This window comes from Leopardus geoffroyi, chromosome B1, assembly GCF_018350155.1.
Source record: "Leopardus geoffroyi isolate Oge1 chromosome B1, O.geoffroyi_Oge1_pat1.0, whole genome shotgun sequence".
Lineage (NCBI taxonomy): Eukaryota > Metazoa > Chordata > Mammalia > Carnivora > Felidae > Leopardus > Leopardus geoffroyi.
Window position 1 is genome coordinate 170,613,374 of NC_059327.1, and position 20,831 is coordinate 170,634,204.

General features: G+C 40.7%; 1 protein-coding gene across 14 annotated transcripts in view; it reads right to left on the bottom strand.

Moving 5' to 3' along the window:
* Positions 1 to 984: 984 nt before the first annotated feature.
* The window catches only part of LIMCH1 (LIM and calponin homology domains 1), a 330,658-nt gene continuing 310,811 nt past the window's right edge, over positions 985 to 20,831 (bottom strand). For 7 of the 14 annotated variants that reach the window (XM_045474223.1, XM_045474227.1, XM_045474226.1 and 4 more), the window contains 8 exons: positions 19,971 to 20,075; positions 18,269 to 18,399; positions 16,401 to 16,522; positions 16,007 to 16,130; positions 13,842 to 13,919; positions 11,883 to 11,991; positions 9,565 to 9,667; positions 985 to 3,912 (listed from right to left, as the gene is read on the bottom strand). In XM_045474223.1, coding sequence (XP_045330179.1) covers positions 3,887 to 3,912; positions 9,565 to 9,667; positions 11,883 to 11,991; positions 13,842 to 13,919; positions 16,007 to 16,130; positions 16,401 to 16,522; positions 18,269 to 18,399; positions 19,971 to 20,075 — 798 coding nt within the window. In that variant the 3' untranslated portion in view covers positions 985 to 3,886. The remainder of the gene's footprint in view (positions 3,913 to 9,564; positions 9,668 to 11,882; positions 11,992 to 13,841; positions 13,920 to 16,006; positions 16,131 to 16,400; positions 16,523 to 18,268; positions 18,400 to 19,970; positions 20,076 to 20,831) is intronic. The other 7 variants (XM_045474232.1, XM_045474228.1, XM_045474230.1 and 4 more) reach the window with 1 other exon arrangement.

Here is a 20,831-nt window from a genome sequence, read left to right on the forward strand (position 1 = left end):
GTCTAGATCAGGACCCTAAGAGGAAGTCCTTACATCTTGAAGAAAGTCAACGGAAAGAAAGCTAGTTCAGCATATCTGAGGTAGAATGTTATTCTTTTAATAAAGACATTCTTTGGAGATCACATGTTGTAAGAACAATCTTGTCTTTGTTTTGAAATGCATTGTAGCTGAATGGACTCTCATTTAAATAACGGATATATGACACCACTCTGATAGCATGCGAAAGTTTCTTATGAAAGGGAAAGGATTCACTGATCTATGGAAACAGTAGCAACTGCTAACTGCCTACCAAACTTTGCAAAAAGAATCAGAGTACGACTGGTGGTGGCAGTTAGAACGCTGCATTTTAGAGCAATGGGGACTTTCACAGAATTTACTTGCTATTGTTAAGTATGCACACTTTCCTGTCCTTACAAATCTGGAACAGAGGGCCAGGCAAGATACATGTGTACTTTGGAAAGTTCACAGCATCAGCTGGAAGCCACTGTTGAGCAGAATATTTCCTGGTTCAACAGAGAAAAAAAGCCCTCAGTAAAATGACTGTATACAGTGAGAGGGAACATTGGAGAAGTGCTGAGGACAGTGGCAGAATCTAGCCACTTGAAGGCGTTGGCTTGGTTCTCTCTAGCCAGTGCTGGAAATTGACCGTCATTTGGTTGCTTCAGATAATCTCCACTGGCATTTGCACGGTCTCTCCTGGTAATTGTGTGTCTCATTTTAAGGAGTCTGAATCCTTCAGTGCAAGGCACTTCCTTAGTGACTCCTACAACCAGCTGCTAAGTTTGACTTGCCTTCAATAGTTGACCTCAAAAACGCATCAAGATGCATATGCAAATATATATCATTGCCATCATCTGACCATATAACCCTGGACCAAAAGCTACCAGAGAGCGCGGGGGGTGGGGGGTGGGGGGGCTTGATTCTCTCTTCCCCAAGCATGAAGGCTGACCCCTCAACCCCCCTCCAAATTAATGGAATACAAAGTTGATTTGAGTATTTTATTTATAAATGTACATTTACTATAAAAGCTGTTGCATTTTAGACAACTTTTAATTTTTTTTTTTACTATTTCTCAGAGGCATTTTAGAATAAATATTTTAAATGAAGGTTAGTATAACTGATATAGAACATTGGTCCACCCAGAACAGTAACATCTTTTGGACGGACTCACACATGAGGTGGATCGTTTCAGTCTGTTAAGTCTTACATTGTGTATAGATAACTATATTATGTATTGCATTAATAACACTACATAGAAAGAATGGGGAAATGACATGAAAATTTGCTAGTGAAAAACAAAGAGTGACCCATTTTTCCTTAAGGAAGAGAAAGGACTAGCTTTTGGAGTATGAGGGGAAAAAATCAGATCTATTTCCTCAGGAACAATAAATCACTCACTTGCCTCATCTGTTTTTTAAACGAACACATTTACATTGTAGCTCAACAGAGCAGAGCATTTTTTTTTTCCCTGGGATCTCAAAGATTATTTGAAAAGAAATAGATCATACTCATTATGCTGCATTGGAAAAAACAAGATCTAGTCTGCCCAAGCTGCCATGTAACAGACTCCAAATGAAATCTAAATCAAATATAAATAGAAACAGTTGGCAATTAGAATTTAGAAAATGTTGGAGATTATTCTGTGCTGGTGACTATTGTTCATTATGGGAAAGCACATTTCGCAGTTGGGAGAATGGGGCTTTATTTTTCTTGACTCGATTCAGGCTTCAATACATGTACAATGAGTCTCACTAAGAAATATGTATAAATGGGTTTGTGAAACCAGAAGAGAATGTGCAATATTCATATAATCCTTACATAACGGATGAGTTCCACATGTAAAAAGTATTCTATAAAAATTGGTTATGAATGATCATATTGTACATGTTTTGTGCATTACTTGTGGTAAAGTACTCTGCTAATATCATGCAAAGTGTAAACATCCACATTATCAAAATATTTAATAAAACATGCAGGTGGTTAATCAAAATATTGAACTTAATCTGTACATTTTCAAAACTTTTTACTTTTTAATTTTTTTTCTATTTTTCTTTTTCTTTTTTTTTTTTCTTTTCTTTTTCTTTTTTCCTGTAAGACAGCAAACACCTCCATGGGAAGTCTTGGTGACTTGGAAGTGACTTCATCTCCGCAATGTACTGCATCCATAATTCATCACTGACTATGTGCAACAGCTTTGCATTTTATAAGGCACAATTTTTTAATGAAATGATGTATAAATTTCAATCTAACAATAGCTCATCCAAATGACAAAATGGTCAAAATACCTCCAGTGGCTGAGGAAATTTCTGCACTTACGTGGAACCCGCATGCAGAGAACAGTCTAGCATGTAAATAAATAATTGCTAGCCATACCAAATAAGACACAGAAAAAAATTATTGCTTACACAACAGAAAAACAGCTACTTGATCTCTTTTTATGACTACATTAACCTATTAGGAGTATATCCATAGTCTACATTCACAAAATATCATCCTCACTTATTTGCCATCATTTTAAGGCAGAATAAATAGTTCCCCTTTCCCCAGTCTTAAAGAAAACAGCCTGGAGATCTAAAACGTGATGCTTTTTAGTAACTTGATTCCTTTCTTGGCCAGCTGAAACTCATCACACAGGGCAAAAAGTAAACCAGCTCTCCACAAGAGTTCCTCTCTAAACGTCTCCAGGAGCAAGGTCCAGAATTCTCGATAGTAAAGAGAGTTGGTGATAAAGGAGAATGGAAGAGACCAGACGTCCACTGCAGTGGGTGGGGCACGATGTGAACTGTAGGTTCTTGCTGATCACACGTCAGTGGCTTATCACAACAGATATCATCGGATCCTACCAGGAGGGACTTAATGCTTTTCTTTAGACACCTGTGCTTCAGGCCCTCAAGGAGAACTTGCAGGCAAGGGAGCGCAGTGGCCACACCTAACGACAGACTGATCTTGATGACAGCTTCCGTATGCCCCCTATTGAGTCTCTTAGTCAATCTACAGCCTGAAGAGAAGCCGGCACCGAAGCTCTCACGGCTATCACTGGCCCACCACTCTTCTCAAGATTACACTTCCTCACAGATTTTGGTGATGACTTTGGAAATGATGACTGAGATATTTCCCTATGGTTCCTTCCTACCCTTGGGCAATGTCCCAGAGTGTATGTCTAGCCGATATTGGGAGGGTTCTCTTTATCTAATATAGACCAGCCTATATTAATGACGTAACTTCCAAAGCACACAAAATCTAACACTAACGGTGCAATAATTTATTGGTATGACTTCTACCTCAAAAGGTAAGTAACAAATGGTTCAGGATTACAGTATACATTATCAGACTAGCGTCTCTGCGTTAAAAACAAGTTATAGCTCAGAGCTATACGATGTGATTTTTAGTTTCCGAAATGCATGAATCGTATGCTTCTGTCTCAGAAGAGCACAGATCTCAAAATTGGCATGCCTTGCACTTTCTGCGGCTCCATTCTGTAAACATGAAGTGTTTGATTCCTAGAAAGACTAAAATAAAACAGGTACGTTGTATCATTTACCTCATTAATTCTCAGAGAAGAGAATGAACACGTTTGAAACCATAAGCCTGGTGGCCCATGCTGAGATCTTTTTGTGAACTACAGGATCATTACAGTTCAGTATTCTTTTGTATATTCTGTGCAAATGCAAAACCAAAACAAAATCAAAATCAAAACCAAAACCAAAACAAAAACCGGAAGAACACAAACACTGTGCTACAAAAGAACAGATACCATCTTTAGGAATAGCCTTTCAAAAATTAGATAAATGCCGAGCAGCCCCTGCACTTGGGATTTTGTTAAACGGTTGCCAGGGGACACTCTCAATAAAGAAACGGTGAGTAATCTGGAAGCTTGAAAACCACGTCACAATGTTGTGGGCTGGCCAGCACCTGTGACAAAGAACACAGAGTAACATTAGGTTAAAGGACTCCACGCTTCTTGCCTCAGAACATTTAGACATTTCCAGTATCAGTAATGACCTATGCCCAAATCTCTTCTCTCTAGGAGGGGAATCTTGTCTCACTCTGCTACTCAAAGTGTGGCCCCAGGAAAAGCAGTATTGACATCACCTGAGCTTATGAGAAATGCCCTTCTTGAGTCCCATCCCAGAACTTAACATCCTAAATCAGATGATCTTCATCAAGTTTTCTACATTGTCTTCTGGGGCAAATAAGCAAGAAAATAATCTCTCTTCTCTGTTTCTTTAGGTTTTGGTTTCTCTAAGAATAAAAACATTGCAACATCTGTAGCATCTGATCCACATGTGAACTTTTATAAATAGGATTGCTAGATTTAGTAAATAAAAATACGGAACGCCCCATAAAATTTGAATTTCAGGTAAACAACAAATATTGTTTTAGTGTAAGTGTATCCCATGTGATAGTTGAGAGATATTTGTGCTAAATCCTGACCATGCAATATTTGGGACACACACGTACTAAAAAAAAAAGGTCACTGTTTATCTGAAATTCAAATTTAATAGGGCAGAAAAAAATTTAATGTGCATCTTGTATTTTATCTGGCGAAGGATGGTTTGGGTTCCATATTTCCTGCTGAAACCTTCACAAAGTTTCTCCTTCATTTTAGGCGCCACAGTTGTAATGAGGCGATCGTGGCACTGGAAAAGACCCCGGGGATTTTGTTTTAAATGCATTTCACCAGAGTAAATGATGGAACAGCCACAGAGGCACAGTCGTCCAACACCCAAGCACAAACAGCACAAGTTAGCCACGTGACGTGACGGCTTGATTTGTGACAGGTAATTTGTTTTGCACTTCCATTCCCATTTACATATGAACTTAAAAACTGTTTACATTGCTTTTAGGAATTGCATTTTAATATGCTGTTATGCTGTTTTTCCCCTCCAAGAGAAAAATTTCATTTAAATGTGACTAGTTACTTGAAGAAAATAGGATTATATATTCAGGTTTTATTATTCCACACAATGAAATTATTTTGTTTCACTTAGAATGCCTATGATGTAAACCACCTCTCACATCTACCCATCTCCCCTATTTGCAACTCAGATCAAAATCAAATAAAAAAGAAAGAAAAATGGTTTTTAGCCATTTCTTTCCATTCTGCCTCTTTTTATTGCATCTGGGATATACTCAACCAATTCAAGTGTATTTATACTTCTCAAGCCAGTTATTACCTCCTCTACTATTCACTCTTAAGCTAGATTTTTCTTCTTCTGACACCAAAAGAGAAGTGCTATGCTCAGGTATGCTGGTCATTGTCCCTGTCATGTGCTGAGTAAAGTTTAGCCCAAAATACTATTACTATTTATCTGGAAAAATAAACATGAGAGAAGAGTTAGGAAAACCTGGAAAGCATAATTGGAGACAAAGTGGCCATTATTACTCAGTATTAAAACATATTATGAAGCTATAATAATTAAAACTATACAATATGAGAAAATAAGTTAGTAAGACATAATAAAACATCCAGAAATAGATCCAAATATTTATGGGAACTTAGTTTATGAGAAAGCTGGCATTTCAAATTGGTGAGAACGAAAGGGATTATTATATCATATTTGCACGACTTCTAATTGGGAATAAAATAAGTCTGGATATCTATCTCATTTCTTATCCTAAGATACATTTCTGATGATTGTATACTTATATGTGAAAAGGAAAATAACAATTCTAGGAGAAATCTCAGCTAAACCCTTGGAGTGGTGAAAGTTCTTCTAAATAGGAAGCAAAACCCAGAATCCAAAAACTAACTAACTAACTAACTAACGATATGTTTAATTACCTTAAGTGAAAATCTTTTCTGTGAAAAAAGTTCACAAAGTGGAAAGACCAATGACAACTGCCATAAGCAGCAAATATAAAATAAAGGGAAAATTTCTTTAAAAAAATTTTTTTAATGTTTATTTTTGAGAGAGAAAGAGAGACAGAGCACAAGTCCGGGAGGAACAGAGAGAGAGGGAGACACAGAATCCGAAGCAGGTTCCAGTCTCTGAGCTGTCAGCACAGAGCTCTACGTGGGGCTTGAACTCATGAACCGTGAAGACATGGCCTGAGCCCAAAGTTGGATGCTCAACTGACTAAGCCACCCAGGTGCCCTGAAAATTTCCCTAATATACAAAGATCAAGTCGTTCAGATCAAGTGTCAATAGAACAATGGGTAAAAGGTAGAGAAGAAAGATAAATTTTTTATAGCAAAAAAGAAATATAAATGGTCAATAAACACAGGAAGAGATGCTCAAATTCACTTATAGTTAAAAGACATACAGATCAAAGCAATGAGGTTTTCTATTTCTAACATAACAGAGTGGAAATTTAAAAAGTTTGATGATATCCAGAAGCGACACAGCATGGAGAGAGAAAGAGGCTCTCTCATACACTTTGCAGGGAAAGTGCGCTTTTCTGGAAGATAATGGGACACGTTGCCTGAAAATTTTTAAAGCACATGATGGTTGGCGGTCCCATGGCTCAGAATCTACCCTACAGATAGGCTTTCAACTGTTCATGAAGACATATATACACGGATGTTCACTGGAGCCTTTACAAAAATATCTAAAAACTGGAAACAACCAAAGCCCCCATTCATGGAGAATTAGTTTTAAATTATGGTAAGTCCATACAATGGGATGGTATTCAGGAATTAAAAAGCCTTTGAAAAGAATGTGGAGAAAGAATACGTTATTTGAAAAAACTGCCGTAATATATCATTAAGTTAAAAACAAGGGCCACAAGGGGCGCTTGGGTGGCGCAGTCCGTTGGGCGTCCGACTTCAGCCAGGTCACGATCTCGCGGTCCGTGAGTTCGAGCCCCGCGTCAGGCTCTGGGCTGATGGCTCAGAGCCTGGAGCCTGTTTCCGATTCTGTGTCTCCCTCTCTCTCTGCCCCTCCCCCGTTCATGCTGTGTCTCTCTCTGTCCCAAAAATAAATAAACGTTGAAAAAAAAATTAAAAAAAAAAAACAAAAAAAACAAGGGCCACAAAATGAACAGAACATTTGACTATGCGATTAGCTTTGTGAAAACAATATGTGTGTAGGTAGACGTATTGCACACATACGCATCTGTGTGTATGTGTGTGGGTACACATATATAAACGTACACTCTGTCCCTCTCTGACAGTGGTTAATTTTGGAGACTTTCACTTTTAATTTGGTATCTTTTTAAACAACCCAGTTTTCTAACCTTATGCCATTCATAATTTTATTTACTTTTTCTTTTGAATGTCTATCGAAGTGATCTAAGCAGGGAAGTGATGAGCCTTCTTGCTTTCTTCTTAGTATCCAAAGAAAAACAATCCTGGGAAAATATTAATTATAAATATAAAATAAACAAAAAAAATCCTTTTAGTCTGCCTCCAATCACTTTTTAATTTTTCATCTTACCAGACTATTACAAATTATAGACTATTCCAACTCCATGGTTCTTGTCTTTAGATTTGGAATTAAAAGCAGTTAAATTTTTTTATAGATACGCAAGAAAAAAATTGCTGGCTTAGATCCAAAAACCTAGTTTCCAAAAGAAATGACAGTGAGTCACCCAATGTCTCAATCAAAATAAAAATCTGGATGAAAACAGGTCACTGTCACCCAGAGGTGGGTTCAGGTTTGTTCTCTGCTGACATCCTTCAAGCACTTTAAATTATGAAAGAAATGCACATTTACACTACGTTTAAAATCTGGCTCAACAGTCCTTCAACCTAACAGTGCCCTCTTCTGGTTCTATGGTTCACATTCATCTGGTTCACAGAGGTTGAGAAAAATGTATGGAATTTACGGAAGGTGGTTGGAAAAATCACTTTGAAATCTGGGAGGAAAGCGTTTAGTTCTCCGTTCTAATGTATAAAAACAAAACAAACAAAAATACAGTTTAAATAAATATATTTAATTACTATATATTATATATGTATGTATACTTACAGATTATACACAGTATACTGTTTTTTTTTGTTGTTGTTGGTCATTTTATGGACTTTAGCTCTTTTTCAAGATTTTTCAAGATTTATATATATCATATATGAATAATACATAATATAAAATTAAATTCAATATTATGTATTATATCAATATTGTATCTTATATCAATATTATATATTATATAAATGATATATTATATACAATTACTTTCTCTAGGGGCACCTGGGTGGCTTAGTCAGTTAAGTGTCTGGCTTTTTATTTCACCTCAGGTCATGCTCTCATGGTTTGTGGGTTCAAGCCCCATGTCAGGCCCTGTGCTGACAGCATGGAACCTGCTTGGGATTCTCTCTCTCTCCCTCTCTCTCTGCCCCTCCCCTGCTTGCACTCTCTCTCTCTCTCTCTCAAAAATAAATATACATTTTTAAAAAGCTTAAAATATCTCTATATAATATGTGGTATAAATAGTTCAGTTTGAGGGCAGAAGCTCAAAGTTGGAACTGTTCTGATTTTAAGTCAAACGTTTATCACAGATCAAAACCACCTGGGTTTGATCCAATTCTTATTTCCCATTATTTATTAAAATAGGAATATGCCTCTCTGAATTTAGTAAATCTATAGCAATAAAGCAACTTCATTTCAATTGTACTCTTAAAATCTTCAGGCTTGCAGATTTAGAGACCTGTTAAAAAAGACCAAAAATGTCCCTTCACTTACTTTGAAAAATGATAAAAGAGTCTTGCATTTCAAACTCTATCTCTTCACTCCCGTTTTTTTCTTAAAGGTAGAATTTCTGACTGAATTTGCTAGACGTCTCCTGCTATCTAGGTTGCCCACCAGAAGGACTGTGGGCAGAAGGACTTATGATGCAGAGAGGATTCAGAGGCGAGCCACTGGCTACTTGCAGAATTTTCTGAACAGCAGCTGGGCAACAGCACCCCCTGGTGCCCTCAAAACCAACAAGAACCTTCTATGGTTTTAGACCCAGACATGACCAGAGGGCAGGCTGCTCAAAGGAGCTTCAGGGCAGCACCGCTTTGTCAAGCTCTGTTTGTGTCCTCAGGTGTTTTGGAGGAAGGTGGGGTGGGGATTCACAGAGAAGTAGAACCCATCATTTTGTCTCTAAAGGAGCTTTTAATTCAGTTGGGAACAAAACCAGATCATGTCATGAAACTCCTGAGTGCAGGGAATGCAGACATTGCGGAGTTGGCGCTTGATCTGATGAACACTGGAGAGCCATTGTTCACATTTAAACCATCCCAAATGGTGCTGGTCTTCTAAAGATATGCTTCTACAAATGAGGAGTGTTTCACAGACCTTGTTATCTTTCTTCTATCTCACCCAAATCTCTATGGTGAGCTCAAGCAAGGTCTCAAACAGTCTACAGTTTTTACCTGCTGGTCTACTAATGGATAAAAAGATTTTTTTTCTGGATAGAAAGAATTTGGCCCACACAGTAAATGTCACTTCCAGTGGGAAACAAATGGTAAACAGATTATTTCATTGTTGTTTCTTTCATCTAGATGCTAATAAATCTTACCCTCAGAGTAGGTATGTCAATCAATGAGGAGGTTGAATTCCTAAATTGGGTTCTGTAAGAGGCATGTGATCGCACTCACTCATTTTGAAGCATCCTTCCCCACACCCCAGTACTTACTTCTGGATCGCATGTAGCAATCATTACAATTTAGAAGACCATTTCGAATCCTAACATCTGTCCCGCTTACTGCATCTCCAAGCTGTCCTTTACAAATTCCACACTGTAGGGCAGAAAGAACAGAACTTAGAAGGTGTACGAGAAGTCATTTCTTTATAATGCTTAGCTGTGGTTCCCACAAATACACAACAATCACTCGTACAACCTCCACATGTGTTGTGTGAGATGCTGCACCACGAGCTGACTTACAGCCACAACACGCTTCTAGCAATTTATCCTAAATCCTTGTATTTTACAGAGAAGGACACTGGTTCAGAGGCTCCCTGACTTGTTCAGGGCTGGAAAGCTGGTAGGTGATGTCAGGTTGGTCCCAAATCAAGACAGAACAGCCACTTCAAACAGATGAATCCACGACCAATGGATTATCAGTTGACACTTGTCTGTGAATAATCTTTAAATGCTTTCCAGAATTGTTGGCCTGTTCTACCGGATCAGGATTACTAGGAAACAGCGATTCCACTTTACATTTCCACACTAAAAGCAGGAACACCCAGAGTAACAAACCCTCTGGGAATAGAACACCTCTTAGCAAAGTCAGCCCGAGTGCAAGAGGAGGCTGGGAGCTAAACCGCACTGGTTGGAGCAGAGAAAGTGGCAATGGGGGCTGGTTCAAAGGCCAGCCTCTTACGGGGGTGTGTGTGTGGGGGGGGGGGGCGTTAAGACCCAGCTCCCAAGTAGAGGGCCAGCCTCAGACTCATGCTCCAAGGTCACCAGGGGCAGAGGAAGGCTTCATCCAAATGACGTGAGAAGCTCCGACTTCGCAGGGGTTGGGGGATACATCTAAGAGGTGATGTGCCTTAAGCGTCAGACCAGCTCCAGGAAGTGAATAATTAGAGAGAATGAAGGCCTTGACAGCTAAGAAGGCAAGTCTCCAATCCCTTGAGAAACTGCAAAGACTCTCTGCCATCTGGATTATTTCAAGTTCAGAGAAGGTCTCTGAGAACAAACTGGTGTTGGAACTTGTTACCTTGGCATTGTCAGGAAATTTTAAAAAGTATATTCTTCGAGCCTCAAAACACTCTGAGACAATTTAGGATATACATTGTCTAGCTTCGTTTTACAATGAGAATATTGATAAATTGAGTCTAATTAAGTATCCATGTAGTGTTTTGCCCATGATAAGTCTTACTTTCCAGTAATTACTGCTAGATTATTAAATAACATCAGTAATTCATTCACTTTCTCTGAGCTAATAGGTAAAGTGGGAGTTATTTTAAACCCATGCAAGTTTACTTCATAGCTGAAAAAGCTATCAACAAAGAAACAGAACAAAATTCAAGAGGGGAAAAGAAAGCGTGTTAGATTAATGAAGAGGAAGAAATGACTCTTGCTTAGAATTTGAGGGTTTGGCTTCAAAATTAGATATTAACTTGAACTGTGTCCATGAGTGAAAAACAAAAAGGAAATGCTGATACAGCACAACTCGTAAGTTTTGTAATAAATGAGCTAGAAGTGGTTAGCGCACCTCCTTTTAGCGGGGGATCTGGGATTAGAACGTAGGCTTCCTCATTTTCAATGTATTTATCAACTCATTCGTTGAAAACTATTTACTGACACCATCTCTGCCAGGTTCAGAGGAAATCGTGGTGAGCTGGACAGACATGGTCCCTTATGGAGCTGACAGCTTATTTGAGGAGATGATAATGACACATTTAAAAAGGTGAGAGACAAGGACCATGAAAGGCTCTCTAAGGACCTGTAACACAGGCAGCTGACTTAGTCTGGTGGGCAGGGCGGTTTCTCAGAGGGGGCGATATTCAATCTGTCATCACAGGCATATTCGTTCGCAGACCTACAATTCTGCAGCTAGCTATTAACCATTTAATTGACAGAACATCTTTCATGAGGTCAAGGCAAAAACCCTTTGAGGTTAAGTCACTTGAGTGTCAGAAGCAGCGAAGATGTTATATTCCAAATAAATCCACATGACCTTCACAGATTCAGAGGTATCACTGTCCTGCCAGGGTGGCTTTCTCTGCTTCCTGCTGGAGCATATGCTCTTGAGCAACGAAAACAGTCTTGGAAAGACACTGCGCAAATTGGTTTTGCTTCTTCTTGCCCGATATCCCAGAGGGATGTGCTGGAGGACGGTTTCATCCTGAAGGATGGGCTCCACGAACAGCACTTCTGTACAACCTAGAGGGGCTGGCCTTCCAAGCAAAGGCTGTCAGGGTTTCCAGGAGGTACTCTGTCAGCCCAGAACGATGCCAGAAGACATCACGGAGCTGCACTTGGGGAGGAGAGTGGCGCTTACATACCCGAAAGCACTGGATGTGGAAATAGAGCTGGAGGGTCTCAATGATCATTGCAGCTCCTTTACCCAAAGGGAGCCCACAGGACGAGCACAGCTTCTTCCCGCTGATAGACCTAGGTTTCAAAATATACGTAATAATAAAATGTTCATTTAGAATAGTTGGTCAAACACACAAACATGTAGCCTCATGTAAAAAAAAAAACCCACGGATTTTAAAAATGTTTATGTCATTAATGAAATGGCGATTACTGAACTGATAATGAGCAGGAATTAAGCATTAGAGATGAGTTGCAAACAACTGCTAAATACAATAGGCTTCCACGATGGTATGGAATTTGGGGTGTGTGTGTGTGTGTGTGTGTGTGCGTGTGTTTCAGTTATTTGTTTTAAGAAGTCTATGTTGTGTCTATTCAACCACAATGATTAAATGCCTTGAAATGATTCAATGTTATTTATCATAGGTTTTCTTAAGTCTGAAAAGATCATCAAATTTAGCTCCACTAAGGTTTCAGTGTTGCTTTAAAATGTTCTATAATTGGCTCATTGGCCCACTAGGGCATTTCTTTTAATTTATTAAGAAAAAAAGATTGGGGGGGGGGGGCTCCGGGGTGGCTCAGTTGGTGAGGCATCAGCTCAGGTCAGGATCTCCTAGTTTGTGGGTTTGAGCCTCACATCGGGGACTGTGCTGACAGCTCAGAGCCTGGAGCCTCCTTTGGATTCTGTGTCTCCCTCCCTCTCTCTCTGCCCTTCCCCTGTTTGCACTCTGTCTCTCTCAAAAATAAACACTGAAAAGTTAAAAAAGAAAAAGAAAAAAAACGGTTGTGGCTGTTTAAAAATAGAGAAGCAACTGTGATACGTCCCAATAGGTACCAGGCAGACATGAGACCTACGCTATGCTCTGTCACCAAGTTCTATGATCTGGTGTAAAGAACTCACTTTGGGCTTCCCTTTCATTTTTAAAGCTAGAGGACTGGATGTATCTACCCACCACCTCTTCCAGTGCAAACACTCTGTGCCTCCATGAGCTGGGCACTGGCTGTCTCTGTGCACTGTAAGCAGCTGGAGGGCCTGGGCCGAGTCTCCCCCATCTCTCCTACCCTGCAGCCTCTAGCACAGGGCCCACCACCGGACTAGAATGGGACCCCACAGACAGCACTAGAGGGCTGTCCTCTAAGGCAGCTTTCCCACGACTAAGATCAGATTGCAACGATGCCTACTGTCTGGAAAGCTCTTGGAATTACACAAGACATTGAAAAATCTGATGTTTCGTTCCAAAGCCAACAGGGTACAGAGGAACTGCAGAAACAGAAAGGAAGACAAAAGAAAAGAGGAAGAGTTGCTCCAAGCAAACTCTATTTATTAGGATTTCCCTCTTATCCGGTAGTTAAATGAAATCTCCAAATCAAAGAAAACATCTGAGTACTCAGCGATTCGTCTCTCCCGTGAATGGGAACTCAGGCAGCTTTTAAGAATATCATGGGGCCCAATTAATGTCCAGAAGCAATCATGACAGAGCTTGAGTGGGGTAAAGAGAAGGATGAAGTTTCGCAGCTAGCCCCCGCCCGGTTCACTGTAAGAGCCATCAGCAGACCTTGCCTAGAAGGACCAGGCCAACTCGGAGGGAGAGGCGCCGGCTGAGGAGCCCAGCAATTGTCTAGTGGATTTTATTATTAGATTGCAGGTCTGCACAATGTAATTAAAGCCCTATGGCCAAATCCGTGCCAACATCATACACTTGGCCTTTTCTATCATGGGCTGAGAAAATCTGCAGGCGGATGGCGACTGTATTCTTTCCTGTGTGTGTGTGTGTGTGTGTGTGTGTGTGTGTGTGTGTGTGTAGCAAGAGAGGTAGATGGACAACTCTCTTAAAATCATGTGGCAAGCACTTATTTGGTTGAAATCATGCTCAGCAGGCTCTAGGCAAAACCAAGCAGCCTCAGAAAGGCTTTCCAACCTCTTGTACCTGTTTGGTGATTGGCCAGGAGGGGTGGGAGAACAGGGGGACAAGTGCCCAGCCTGGAAATTCTCTCGAGGGCTTTTCCTGTAACATGGTAAAGGAGCCAAAAATTATGAGAAATAAAGAGAAGCCCATCCCACGAGAAAAAACATTTTAGATTAAAACAAAACAAAACAAAACTCCCTTGACAACCAAATAAAAGACAACAGAGTGTCCTAGTGGTAATTCAGGTCAGGATCTTGCAGTTTGTGAGTTCGAGCCCAGAGTTGGGGTCTGTGATGACAGCGTGGAGCCTGCTTGGGATTTTGTGTCTCCCTCTCTTTTCTCTCTGCCACTCCCACACACTCTCTCTCTCAAACATAAATAAATATTTTTTAAAAAGTTAAGGGCACCTGGGTGGCTCAGTCAGTTAAGTGTCCCACTTCTGCTCGCGTCATGATCTCATGGTCCATGAGTTCGAGCCCTGTGTCAGGCTCTGTGCTGACAGCTCAGAGCCTGGAACCTGCTTCAGATTCTGTGTCTCCCTCTCTCTTTGCCCCTCTCCCCACTCACACTGTATCTCTCTGTCTCTCTCTCTCCAAAATAAACACTAAAATTTTTTTTAAAAAGTTAATTTCATTTGTAAAGAAAGGGACAGAACACAGAAAAGAAGGAAGAAAAGAGAAGCGCCAGCACAGAAGTGAACAAGTGAACGAGACGAGTCCATCTGTCTTCAAACCGTTTGCAGAAAAACTCCCTGAAGCGCTGCTCACTCAAATCTCCCTCCTCAGGGAGAGTGTGTCTTCTCCAGAGTATCAGATTTGCATGTAATACCCCGAAGTATAAGTACATTGCCTTTAAAAAAGGTTGAAAATTGGGGTGCCTGGGTGGCTCAGATGGTTAAGCGACTGACCTCAGCTCAGGTCATGATCTCACAGTTCGTGGGTTCGAGCCCCATGTCGGGCTCTGTGCTGACAGCTCAGAGCCTGGAGCCTGCTTCAGATTCTATGTCTCCTCCCCTCTCTACTCCTTCCCTGCTCACGCTCTGTGTCTCTCTGTCTCTCAATAATAAATAAAAACGTTAAAAAAATTTAAAAAAGGTTGAAAATCACACAGGAATCGCAACAATAATGATTACTTCTCTGTGATGTGACCTTCTATTGATTTTGCGTGTCGCTGGAACATATGGAAACAAAACTGGTTAGATGTAAGAGAAAAGGGAAAATGCGTCATTGAGAAAAAAAGTGTAACATGAAAAATAAGGTAAAAAGGTGAACTTACAAACGAGTCACCACCACCACCCGCACTGCATAGCTCTACATTTGCTATCTTCCAGGCATGAAACCCCCTGAGGCAGGTACTAATATTATTTTGATTTTACATATGAAGAAACTGAGGCAGGGAAAGATGAAGTAACTTGCTCAAAGTCCTCTGCAGGCAAGTGGCAGAGTTCAAGTTTGAATCCAGGTGGTCTGGTTCTAGGTAGAATCTAGTTTTTAAGAACTGATTACAAGAACCTCTGGTCCAAATATGATCTTATAGTGGAACTATGGCTTTATTTTGACTTCCTTTACCACTTAACCAGTCAAATACTTTGGATGAGCCTCAAGATTCTCGTCTGTAAAATGGAAACCATAACCCAGTAAAGTTATTGGAAGAGTTCAGTGAATAAATGCATATAAAAAAAGAGGGGAGATATGTAAACGCTTCAACACACTTTCATACATTGACATGCTTCAAAAATGATAGGAACTATTCTTATTGTAAAATAATACAGTTTTTGCAAACTTAGAATATAACCTGGGGTAGTTACTTAATGGGACAGCATGTAAATGAGAGAAAAAGTTTTATTTTTCCTTGAAAGAACATTTGTTGATAGTCTATGAGACAATTTAACTCACTTAAATAAATTCATAATACAACAGGCCTGTAAACTCTTCCCAGTGTTTAGATTTGTGGGTTAAAAACATTACTTTGCTCTGACAGATTGATAAAAATCAGAGTGAATATTTACTTGCCAAGAAGACTCTGTCTCAAACATCCATAAATACTTGTTATCTGGTCACTCAGAGTCAATGGAGAGAAGCACAAAAATGCTGCTGACATCTTGCCATCTCATCCTACTTTTCCCGTTGTTAGTTAAAGAAGAACAAACAAAAGGAATGCCACATGCGTCTTATTTGGCTACTCACTTCCGCCTTTCACTCGGAGACTCGATCTGATGGTTAATGCTTTTATCCAAAGGGAGGGTTTTTGGCTTCACATCTTCTAAAATGTGCATTGGTGGATTTGATACCTGCTGACTCTGGGATGGATCTGAGGCCAAGTAAAGAACATACACTTAGTTAGTGTTCAGTAAGGTCACCCTCGTGCTTTGTATGTCACCTTTCTTTAATGTGCTAATGCCTGCTGTGGTCTTACGGGGAGTTCATCTAGACTCTGGGCCCACCCTGGTGGGAATCTATTCACTGTGCTGTTTAACATAAGCTATGAGAGAAGCTTGCAGTCAGCAGAGGTCACACCTGTCTGAACCATGTTACGGGGCTTACAATAATTTAGTCATTGGGTTTAAACCCCCATTCTTACCCTGAGCTAGCTGTGGGTTCATCCCACAGTGTAGGGCTCCAGTTTCTGTATCCAGCTGATGGTCCTGATGGATTCCTTTTGATACAGGACTCTTAGAATGAGCCATGGCCCCTTGAGTTAGGCTGTTAAGACAAACCAGTATATTTCAGAACAGAAATGAAAGCAACTGAAGTAAACGTATCCTATCCCTTAGGGCATGGAAGTACCAGTTATAATATGAAAACAGAAATGGGACTAACTAAATGTTTATTTATTCTTTTCATTTTTTTAATGTTTATTTATTTTTGAGAGAGAGACAGAGTGTGAGTGGGGGAGGAGCAGACAGAGAGGGAGACACAGCATCTGAAGCAGGCTCCAGGCTCTGAGCTGTCAGCACAGAGCCTGACACAGGGCTCGAACTCACAAACTGCGAGATCATGACCTGAGCTGAAGTTGGACACTTACCGACTGAGCCACCCAGGTGCCCCTATTCTTTTCATTTTAAACCAGATGTAAAGTGGACTTAAAATACTGGACAATGCTGCACATTTTCATGACCCACAGTTTCATAAGCTTGGAAACCATTATTTCTGATGTCTTCCCCACCTCCCTGTCCATAAAGCTCTTCTCCAATAATATCAAGGGATGCCAGGGCTAACTGGAATCTCCCAGATTTTCATGAGAGAGGACTTATTGTAGAAATCACTTAGGCCGCATAGGATTTGGGCAGCCCATACTAATCACTGGCCTCGCAGTAGATTCTGTATGCAAAGGAAGGAGAGATGGAGGAGGTTTAAGAAAGTTTCTGGGAAAAACAAGTTTCAGGAGATGACAGGGAGTGTCTGGAGAACCAGTGGAAATCCATGTAAAATGCTTGGCAGTTTCATTCAGATATTCCTGAGTAGTGGCTTTCGTTGCACGAAACTTGGAAGTTCCTTTGAAAAGCGTTAACTGGAAACAGGCGTGATATTCCAGAGACTCTGCAGACTCTGGACCTGGGCCTGAAGCTCCTATGTCCACAATTCAACCGGTCTTCCAGCTGATGGACATGGGAGAATTCTCAGAGCAAATCCCACCGGAAGAGCTCAGCTCCCAGCCACACTTCCAAATTAGACCATCTTTGACGCTTAGCCTTTCATGCCTTTGGGTCCCTCTGCGGATGCTGTGTGTGGATACACATGCTGTATATGTGCATGCTTGTACATGTGCATGCACACACATGCTGGCATGTTTGCTAATATCTCCCTGGTATCTCAGAGTCCCAGAAGTAAACATCTGTCTCACAAGAACTTGCTGGTGGCAGGGTACTGCCAGCTTCCTGGGATTCTGTGGGCTCCTTCCTTCTAGGAATAAACTCACTACAGCCGATAGCTACAACTGGATTCTGTTCCAGTTTGAGCCAGCTCTGAATGCTCCACGGGTTTCTTCGTGTCCTTTTCTGATCTCCCATGGGACATAGTGGAACCCACGGGGTGGGGTGGTTAGCCACAACCAATGTGTTAGTTATCCTTTATATTGTCACCCAGAATAAATGTAGCTTCTCGCACCTCAGAGGATAGTGGCAAAGTCCAGTAAAACCACAATGGGTAAGACCCTAGGGCCTCATTTGAACCTCCCTCCCTCCAGACACATTAACCATTTCAGGTGAACGATATTTAGATTTGGAGCTTTGAAGTGACAGCATGTTCCTTTGACGATCTACACTATCTCCCCTTCCTCAGACTGACTTCAGAGCTATTAGAATGTGTTTAAGCAATATGTAATATATTACTGGAATGATAATTTCAAAGCTGAATATGATTTGCATTAGAAATGGGTACCCTTTCTGGGAGCGAATGGGCAGAGCCTGGCTTTGCACATTTAGATGGACAGCCTGGTACAGTCCATACCTGCCCTTTTCCTCCAGTGAATGACCTTCCTTGGTCTTGAGCAATAATAAATCATTTTTGTCCCCTTGGAGTGGTTTCTTCTGTCTTATCTGTTGTTCCTCCTCTCGGCAGTTTTCCAAGTCCATTTTATTCTAATGGAGAAAACAAGGATAATATTGAATATAGTTTTTAAACACACTGGACAACACTCATCTCTGGCCATGGGATGTTTGAAACATTTTTTCAATCACATTGCCTACAATTAAAAAAACAACTAATTTAACTGATTGGTAACTGATTTCTAGTGATTTGAAATAAGTGTGTAATCTGGATCTCTCTCGATAGTTATCATGAAAGAGAACTGGTTAGAAAACCCACCTTTCAAAATAAAGTCAGAGGAGTCTTGGCTTTCTAGTGCCCATGAGTTACTATGTTTTTTTTACACAGATTATGCACTATTCAAGTCTTGGTATGACTTCAGTTCCATATCTCCACCATCTTACTGGGAGGATATGGAGGTAGACCGGCCTTTCTAGGCTGTCTCCAGCCCCTGAAGACACATATAAATTTCATGTGGAATCTGAAGAGTGAGTTAGAAGCAACTTTCATGGAAGCTGGTGGGAGAGCATATTGTTGGTATCCTGTTGCTACTATGCGGTGCAAAGGAACGTAGGGTGTGGCAGAGAGGAATACATGTCTACTGAAGAAGTGAATGATGGGGAGTAAGAAGGACATTCCAGCATGGGGCTCCACTAATCAGGACCTTGCCAGCCAGTGCAGAGAGACTTTGGTTGCCAGCCTGTGGGAGCAGACATGGCCCCAGTAATGATTTTACTGCTCCCTAGGAAGTGTCTCTGGAGTTTGACCATGGCCACATAGTAGCTGACATGATTCCAGGGAAATAGCCAGTCTTAGATTTAAACCGGTAAGAAACTTGGCCTTATTGTTTAGTACTTCTATTTAGGTTTATTCATTTCACAAATTGATTTTACTTTATTTTTATTTTTTATTTAAAAATTTTTTTTAAAGTATTTATTTATTTATTTTTATTATTTTTTTTTTCAACGTTTATTTATTTTTGGGACAGAGACAGAGCATGAACGGGGGAGGGGCAGAGAGAAAGGGAGACACAGAATCGGAAACAGGCTCCAGGCTCTGAGCCATCAGCCCAGAGCCTGATGTGGGGCTCGAACTCACGGACCGCGAGATCGTGACCTGGCTGAAGTCGGATGCTTAACCGACTGCGCCACCCAGGCGCCCCAAGTATTTATTTATTTTTGAGAGAGAGAGAGAGACAGAGAGAGACAGAGAGAGAGAGACAGAGCATGAGCAGGGGAGGGGCAGAGAGAGAGACACAGAATCCAAAGCAGGCTCCAGGCTCCGAGCTGTCAGCACAGAGCCCGAGGCGAGGCTCGAACCCACAAACCGCGAGATCATGACCTGAGCTGAAGTTGGACGCTTAACTGGCTGAGCCACCCAGGCGCCCCGATTTTATTTTTAATTTTTATATTGTTAATTAGAGAGACAGAGAGAATGCAGGGGAGGAGCAGAGAGGGAGAGAGAGCGAGCATCTGAAGCAGGGCTCCATGCTCACTGCAGAGCCTGAGGCAGGGTTCACACCCATGACTGTGAGATCATCACTGAGCCAAAATTAAGAGTCGGACACTCCACCACCTGAGCCACCCAGGCATCCTCAAAAATTGCTTTTAATCTATGATCTCACCACTGTCCCACTGCCCTCAGTCACAGAGGAAGACGTAGACAGCTGGTCTGCAGAACTTGAAGAAACAGTAAATGGAACCACAGTGTCTTCAATTATTTTGCGCTCCTAAAGGGAAGAATAGGAATTAATGAAAGCGAGAAAATGTAAAATCATATTTGTCATGAGAAAAATTTCATTAAGGAACTTTAGGAAAAGAATATTGGAATTATGTGCAAAGAAGCAGGGCACTAAAAACAAAAGGTATTATTTCCCAAAAGCATGTAAATCAGATAACACTTTCTATGGGCAATGATTTAGAAATTAGCATCTGGTTTAGAAAAACAAAGTCTTTGTAAATTACTTAGTCTGATTCAGGAAGCCTAATTGGAAATGATTTTAGGGATCAGATTATGCAGAAAAATGATTAAAGATAAATTCAGAAAATTAATCATAAACAAATTTTAGACCATATACATTAAATGTAGCTCCCTTCTAATTCTCTAATGTGGTCTGGTTTGCTCATCTAAAGAAATGAGACAAACAAAACCAAATTCTCCTCCCTCCGAATCTCTCTAGTGCCATACAGTGAATGCAGTGGGAAGGATCCACTTAGCCTCACTACCAAAATCATCCTCCCCAAATGAACTGACTACTCCCAAACATGCTTTCCTCAAAGCAACCCACAAATAAATACTTTCATGTCATCTAAGGTAAATCAAGAATCTGACTCTCTGCATAGAGAAAAGATAAAATTGTATTGTCGCCCCTGACTGTGACTCAACATGCCCTTACCACAAACTCTATTTGGGGGGAATTGTGGTCTTTCAGAGTCTATAGGAGATGACTCTTTGGAGAAGTAGACAGGGCTCGGCTGTGGGTAAG